Here is an 8,367-nt window from a genome sequence, read left to right as displayed (position 1 = left end):
TAAAAATATGAACAATATATAAGGTGAAGGATAACAACCCTATTGTGGATTCCCACTGGGTGTGATTAGTGATAGGTGTCATACACTAATTTGGTATTTAACGAATTGAACACCTACAAAACCATCTAAATTTAAATTATCGACAAAATCCAGGATACCATGTAAGAGAGATTATGATTGAGCAATTGAAATTGATAAATAGTTGATTTTCCGAACGCTCCACAGCTGCATTCTTTCCCCACGTGATTTATGATTTTCTTGGTTAGTAAAGTTTTTCTTTTTCTTTTTCGGGCGGCCTTAAATTACATTTGAAGGGCCTCTGAAACGTCACCTCTCAGAAATGGTTTGTTAATTTTTTTTTTTTAATTTACTGTACTTATTAGAAATTTTTTAAGTTGCCCTTCATTTCAAAGGGAAATTAGAATTTGTAAATCTTTTTCGGGCTACAGTCCCTTACGAAGGGCACTGTAGGCTGCAAATGTGATCGCTGGTTTAAATTTCAAAGAAAAACATAAGGATGTGAATTTACTATGTAAGAAAAATCTCTTGGATTTTTTATGAAAAAGAGGCAATTGTCTCTAAGTTTGGGGGAAAAAAAGAACCCTTATACATGTACCTGAAGTTTCATCCAGGAAAAGAATTCAGAGGCTTCCCTCCACCCTTTTTGCTCCTTCAAAACGACGCACATTTCTTTGAAGGAAAGCCGGCCAATGAAACGAGAAAGGACGTGGCGAATATTATAAGAGCCCGCAGGTTTTGAGCTCAATTGACGCACAATTCGTATGGCCTCCACTACGTGCTTCTGATATTTCTGCTTGCGCCGCTCTTCTGCTAAAAACTCCTCCATTTTATCCGAGGACGTCCGTTTTTTAAGACGTGTGTCACCATGATGCTTCCAGACGAATTTCTTCTTTGGCCCGTCGCTTAGCTTCCAGTCTTCCGATAGTTCGCATCTCGTCAATCGGGTTTTTTTCTTTTTATTCTTCCTCTTATCGTAATTATTGGCTAAGATTACATTGTTAGAAAGGGTTTCAAAGCAGGAGGTAGTTTTGAACATTGGCGTTGCCATGGCCATATGAGCTCTGCAGTGCGAGTTCTTCTACTTCTGTTCTTCAAAGGTATTTTATCCATACAACATCCTGCAATTCAAATATGTGGTCCGATATGCGTTGGCTACATTTTTGAGCTATAGGCTCTAGTTGGGCTTTTGCCCAGAAAATTGTCAGTCAGAATTGTCATGTGTCGGCAGGAAAGAGAAGTCCCGGGGCCGGAAAAAGGGTTAAGAAATGTTTGTTTTTTAAATGCATTAGTTTTTTCTGGTTTTGTGGTAAATGTGGAGGTGGACACGTATGCGATTCAGAATTTGAAAAAATTTAGTATATTGTAAATTTACTTACCTTGAGCATTGATGGTGGGTTAGAGAGTCAATTTGTCGTTGGCGTCGATTAAGTTTAGTAGAAGTAGATTTGGGATGAAGGTTTTTGGATGTATGGATAGAGTAGGAATTGTTGTGTAGAGCAGAATTTTATTGTGTTGGCTATCTCTGTGCAGGCGAAAAAGAGTGTAAGGTGATTAATGTTAATGGGTATTGGGATTTGTTTATTGTGTATAAATTTTATTATGTTTTTCGTTAATCACCAATGTGTATACCTGTGTCTAATGTTAAGGTTAGATAAAGGATATTGCGTGTTTATGGAGGAGTATTTGGAGAACAAGAGGGTATTCAAAAATATAGTTGTTTTTGTATTCCGGTTTTTACAATAGAGTTTCTAGCTTTTCGAGATAAGGTCTTCAACCTTACATTATTTACTTTTGTCTATAATTTTTGCCATATGCAATTTATATAGTGAATTTTATTACCTATTTTGCCCCAATTTTGACAGTGAATTTCATTACCTCTTATGCCCTAATTAGGAACTCGTTTTGATATTTAAAGTATTAAGTTTGTATACATATACATATACATATATACATACATATGTGTATACATATAAATATACATATACATATATATTGTATATATGTATATGTATATGTATGTATATGTATATTTATATGTATGTATATATGTATATGTATATGTATGTTCAACAGTTACGATTATTTAAATTTGTTTGTGATTTTTGCTCTATATTTGGGATTTGTTTATTGTGTGTAAATTTTATTGTGTTTCTCACTAATCACTAATGTGTATACCTATTGTATGCCTAGAAATGTGGAATCCTGCAAATGAGAAACAAATCAAGCATGCCAATGAAACATTAAATTAGAGGTTAGAATCATAAACAAGTAAGTGAAACAAAATCTCTAAAGTCATCTCATTGTTCTCTATCTCCAAGGATCCTTCAAATCAAGGTGGCTCTCGGCTTGGAAGAGCACTTGATCTCTAAGATGACTACCTAAAGAACGAGGGATATATGATAAAAAGATCTAAATACTATGCAACTAAGATTTTAGCATGATATGGATATAAAACTAGCTAATGATATATTACTAACATGATATGCAAAACATGATAAATCTAGGCTATGATGCTACTAAATGATCTGATTACTATTATCAAAGAGAGGCTAAAAATGCTTGATGAAATGAGACTATAAATTAGATGCATGAAGACTTGGATATTGATAATGAAGAAAGTGAGTCCTATTTATAGAAGAAATAGGGAAATGGATGGTTAAGATTGAGAAATCTTAACAAGGGCTAGGATTGAAAGCTATTCAATCCATGTTTACAATGCTCATCAATGAAATGGTGACAATTGTCAATACGAGGTGGCTTGAGAGGAGATACATAAGAGGCATTAAATGCCTGAGAAGACATGAGGGTCACCCTAAAAGGGTGTGGTTAGGGTTAATTAGGATTAACCAGTGGATAAAGCTTTTACCCAAAGGGTAAAGTCTTGTGCAAGGGTTAAAGGGATAACTAGGGTCAAAGCAATGAGTGCTTGATGAGACCCATGGGTTAGATGAGGGTTAAGTTAGAGAGAAAGTTTCTAACCATGGGTTGAGGTTGGATTAACCATTAATGGTTAGGAAGACTTTGAGGGTTAACTTGTTGAAGACATAAAGCCTTTAATGCATTTCAAAGACTGAGGGATTTTTGAGAAGTGACTTCTCTTAATGAATGTGCAAATGATTAAGGGGTGGATTAGGCTAATTAGGATGGTTAGAAGAATCTAGAAGGCTCTAGAAGAGGTTTAGTCGTGAATTTAGGAGAATGCAAGTGGGGGACATTTAATGCATTATGTGTGGTATTATAGGTCCTACTAAGGGGTCCTATGTCATAATAGTTCCTTAGTATGACCTATTATTTATGGTATTATGCATTATGGGTTTAGGGTTTATCACTTGTTTGCACATAAACCTTCCTTTGATAATACATACATAACCATCGATACCATCTCATACCATCAATATCAAAACTACATGAATAATTCACGTATAAATACAGATCATCTACCTTATGATAAGGTCGGCTAAACCCTAAACCCATAAACCCAAAATTACAAAAAAATTACATCACATAATATCACCGGACCAATATTATTATTTACATTGCATAGCATGGACCTAAATCAAATTCCCAAACAATTATATCCGTCGAAAATCACGCTAAGACAAATCTCCAACACGTTTCACCAACCGGTAGAAACCCTCAGTCCAATAACACAAAGTATCTAACCGGATCCAAATAGGATCAATATATCAGCACACCAACCAATGTGAAGCCACCAAACAATTGGGACACGATCAAGAAACACCTTCAACATGTTGGAAATCATTTCCATAAGATGGACCAAAATCATTGAGCCATAACATCAAATATCGCTAACCGGTAGAGCTAACCGGTATCAGGAAATGCCAATCGGGAACATAAGCAATAGCTTTCGGAGCACCAAATCATGAACTAATTGAATATAACAAGCATATAACCATCTTGAATAACCATCCAAAACCGAAACCAGGGATTTGATCATACCAAATCAAAATCATAGCCAAAACCAAGATAAACACCAAGTCTAATCGGGATAGGTCCAACCGGGATAGCAGAATCATATCCAATCGGGATACAGTGTTGACATGAATGACAACACTCAACCAAATCTAGTATATTTCCAACAACATTCTTAAGTTCACTTAGGTTATAGGGAATATTTCTAGAAGATTGTTAGTTGTCATAAGATTTTATATTATCTTTTGACATTTAATTTTAGTTACCTAGGCCATTTAATAATTGAAGCTTTATTTATCTCATTGTATAGGATTGAGACACGTATCATGATCTTGTCTAATACTATTGCTCAACTTTATAAGCAAAATATCTCATAATATATTTCATATTCAAACAATTATTCAAGCATCCATAATCAAGCAAGTTGTTCTTGCCATTTTCTCTCTTGCAGAAGGTTATTTTGTCTTGCACGTGATCTAGGCATGTGAGGAGTTCACAATCCAACTCCTACATAGTTAGTATTTAAAAAAATAAATAGATATAATAAAAAATTATTTGAACTTTAATAAAAACATATAAATTTAAAAATTGGTTACAGACTTTGAGATTTGTTTTGGAAGAATCAAAAGTGAATGAAGACTAAAATGTACTTTTAAGAATGATCATTTGAAATTATCTTGAAAAACACTTAATTTATCTGGAAGGAGGTCAAAAGTGGTTGTGACTTATGATTGTTGTCTTCGTGTTAAAAAAAAAAAACTCTTCTCAATTCTTAAAGGAAAATGATATATTGAAATAAGTACAACTTGCTATAGAACAAGAACTTTCAAAAGGTTTTTGTATTTTTATTATAAGAATATTAAGATTCCACCATAATAGGATAATTTAGAATTGATTAGATTATGATATATGATACTAAAAAATTAACATCATACCTTATAAGTTGTTCTGGCACTCGGCTTGTTTACCTAAAGTTGGAGCTTCTGCTTGGTTGGTTGTCCAGGATAGAGTCCTAACAGGTATGAGGTTGGACAGATTAGGTATTACTATTGTTTTTCTATGTGTTCTCTGTAATAAGAATCTCGAGTCCTCTTCACATTTGTTTCTTCATTGTAATTTCGCTCATGAGTGTTGGCAATGGTTGCCGAGTAAATTAGGTTTATCTTTTGTTATGGGTAAGGATCTTGTTTCTCACTTTTGTTCTTGGCCTCTCATGTTTGCTTCATCTTTCTATGCATGCCTTTGGGTTATTTCTCCCTCTATTGTCCTCTGGAATATTTGGCTTGAACGAAATAGTAGGATTTTCAAAAAGGTGTGTTCTTCTGTATTGGATGTTTTACAAAAAATTGAAGCATCTATTTCAGAGGTTGCTTTGTCATATATTTATAAGAACTTGGGTAACCAGTCTTCCTTTTCACATTGGGATAATAGGGTTACCAGGGTTTGGAAATCCCTCTCGATCTTACCCTCTCATGGCTCAGTATCCACGAGTAACAAGTCCTCTATGGGGACACTTTAAACTTAATTTTGATGGTGCCTCTCGAGGAAACCCTGGGAAGGAAGGGGTTGGGATGGCGATTTTTTATCATACTACGCATCTTATCCTTGCTAAATGTCATGATATTGGTATCAATACTAATAATTTTGCGGAGTATCAAGCTTTATCCTTTGGCTTGGATATGGCAATTTTATTAAAGATCAAAAATATAGTGATTGAGGGTGACTCTTTGGTAATAATTCAGAGTGTCATGAAGAAGAAATTGAATTGCTGAAAGTTGCAATATTTGCTTGATCATATTTTACAAAAGTTAGATTATTTTGATTCCTTCTTAATATGTCATTGTTACAGAGAAATTAACACAGTTGTGGATTTTCTAGCTAATCTAGCTATTGATAGCAAAGCACATTTTCGTATAGTTGATTCTAAAGAAATCTCTTCTATAGTTTGGGAAGGAGTTCACAATGATTAATGCTTTGCATGGCTCTTTTGTTATTTGGTATCTAAATGATTTAATTCTTGGTGTTTCTAAATTCTTTTGCCGCCCTCCTTGATTTGTCAGTTTTATGTTCATGTTCACTATATGGATGACTTTCGGTACATGTCTAATATTTGAAGTAGAAATTATATTTCTATTTTATGTATTCATCATATACAATGGCATTCATAGGGTGAGGGTGCGGGTAATCATGATACATTCAAGGGTGGCGGTATGTGCGAGTTACTCTTTTGGATTTTCAGCTTATAAGGGATATTGGCATGTGTGAGGTTTTATTTGTTGTACGTATGTGGTTTATTATTGTTTGATGATGTCTTTGTACTATCTTGAAAATTGTTTTTGTGTGAGTTTCGGTCATGGCAGGATTGACATTGTTCTATGATGTTTGTAATCATTTTTTGGAATATGTGTTTTCTCCCATTAAGCTTTTATTGATGGCTGCCAGGTTTGATGTGTGGTTACGTATTGTGAAGTATCACATCGTTGCAGTTTGTAATCCTAGTATGATATTTTATCAAAAAAAAATTCGTCGACATGATGGTAAGTTGATGGCAGAAATTTATTACTTCTTTCGTGCTTTTCATTTCGATTATTTAGTATGTGGGAGGCTACATTTTGTTTCACATGTTCTCTATGATTGTTCCTGCAAATGTCGAGTCTCTTCTCTTCTGGAAAATATAGAGTAGTGCTTGAATCTGGGCTTCCAGAGGAAGAGAATGAGGATAATTTTGAAAAGCTTGGTAAGGTTTTTAACCTGTTTTCTCCTGAGGTGGCTTTTGTCTGCAAGCTTTTGGGGAATTGTTGGTTGGAAATATGTTTTAATATTTCTCATTCTGAGATTTTGTCTCGATTTATTACAATTTGTTATGATATTTTACTTGATGCGGAGTTGGTTTGTCTCCTAGTTTCCACGTTCATATTTCCAACATTGTGTAATAGGGATATGGTTTTTTCCAGCTTTGGATAATTATCATTTTGATGTGGGGACCTTCTATTATGGGGGTTTTCTTCCTCGTCATGAGCTTTTTGGTAATGGATGGTATGGTCATTTATCAAGTTTGAATTAAGAATGGGATTGATATGTGATACCATGGATGATACCCAGGCATGTATGGAGTTTCTTCTGAATTAGGTTCCTGCTCAGTTTGTGGATAAAGCTTGGGTTGTTTTTGAGGCTCTGCCCTCATTTCTTTCTTTGAGCTTTATGTTCTTTGCTCTTGCACGAATGGAATTCCCTCTATGGGTTGTTCCTCCTTTGGATGTGGCTAATGTTCCCCCTATTGAAGGCACTAGCACTTGGTTTTTAAATGTCTGGTTATTTTTCTATGATATCTTGGTGTTGTGAGGTGTTTTTTTAATGCAGATATGGACAATTTTGGTATAATTCAGTTTTGACAAGCTTGGTGGAAGAATTTATTGCTCCCCAATTTGCATGATTTTCTCGAGGAAATATTTGTGGATATTCAGCTCTTCATTTTGTAATCAGTTGAGCCTATACATTGGTGGACGTAACCAAATGATGAACTTTGTATCTAGAAATGTCCTATGGGACCTCATTGTTTATTTCATATGAATGGGTTTGGGCAGGTTTAATGATCAATTGGATATGTAACAGCTATTTTGTAAGGGTAGTATAGTTTGGTTTATATATAAGGCAATAACCGAAGGTTTTCTTGCAAGTTCTTTCATGTCGGTATGCCTTTTGAACCCATTGTAAAAATTATTAAATATAATTAAAAAGTTTAGTAGCTTGTCCACTTTTATTGAAAAAAAAATAAATGATGAAACAACAAGGATCCGGTCAACTACTGAGAGGGGGGTGAATCAGTAGATAGAAAACAAAGTAAACTTTCACCAAACTTAATCCCAACTCAGAAACAACCTGCTAAACTTAACTGGTTTAGACACTGTATCCTAAACTGCAACAGCACTGTCAAACTTTACCAGTTGACCAAAACATCAAAGATACAATGTAACAGATTTGAAACTCACATACCATTTAACCAAAACATTAAAACACTTTACTAACATTGATAATAGCCCATTTCAGATCACTTCCGGTCATCTAAATATATCTAAGTGGCTTTACCAATTAATCATATCAACCATATCAAAACATATCCACAAAATCATTTACCACTTGACACAATGATTTTTCACGTGGAAACCCAAATGGGAAAAACCATGGTGGGGATGAATACCCATAATTATTTTGAACTCTTCTGAAGTTCGCTCTGTTAGGAGCCAATCCTTGTTAGAAGCTTATACAATAATGTCTTGTTAAGAACAGATTCGGTTAGGGACCACCCGGTTAAGGGATTGACTACAATACCCTGTTAAAGGCAATACCTTGTTAGGAGTAACCTCGATAGAGGATTTCAAATCCAAGCTAATGGATCACCTGGTTAGAGGATTT

At 34.6% G+C, this 8,367-nt stretch overlaps 1 protein-coding gene across 1 annotated transcript; it reads right to left on the bottom strand.

The window, feature by feature from the left end:
* Positions 1-288: 288 nt before the first annotated feature.
* On the bottom strand, positions 289-1,310 carry LOC131859489 (pentatricopeptide repeat-containing protein At5g27270-like). The gene has a single exon (XM_059213287.1). It carries the CDS (start codon positions 1,073-1,075, stop codon positions 605-607), a length of 471 nt encoding a protein of 156 aa, XP_059069270.1. The 5' UTR covers positions 1,076-1,310; the 3' UTR covers positions 289-604.
* Positions 1,311-8,367: the final 7,057 nt, after the last annotated feature.

This window comes from Cryptomeria japonica, chromosome 10 (genome assembly GCF_030272615.1).
Source record: "Cryptomeria japonica chromosome 10, Sugi_1.0, whole genome shotgun sequence".
Classification (NCBI taxonomy): Eukaryota; Viridiplantae; Streptophyta; class Pinopsida; order Cupressales; family Cupressaceae; genus Cryptomeria; species Cryptomeria japonica.
The sequence above is the reverse complement of the archived record's forward strand: the minus strand, read 5'-3'. Positions and strand labels throughout refer to the sequence as shown.

What these genes read in the sequence shown, in the direction of transcription:
- LOC131859489 (XM_059213287.1), bottom strand. Translation starts at nt 1,075, where the DNA reads ATGGCCATGGCAACGCCAATGTTCAAAACTACCTCCTGCTTTGAAACC.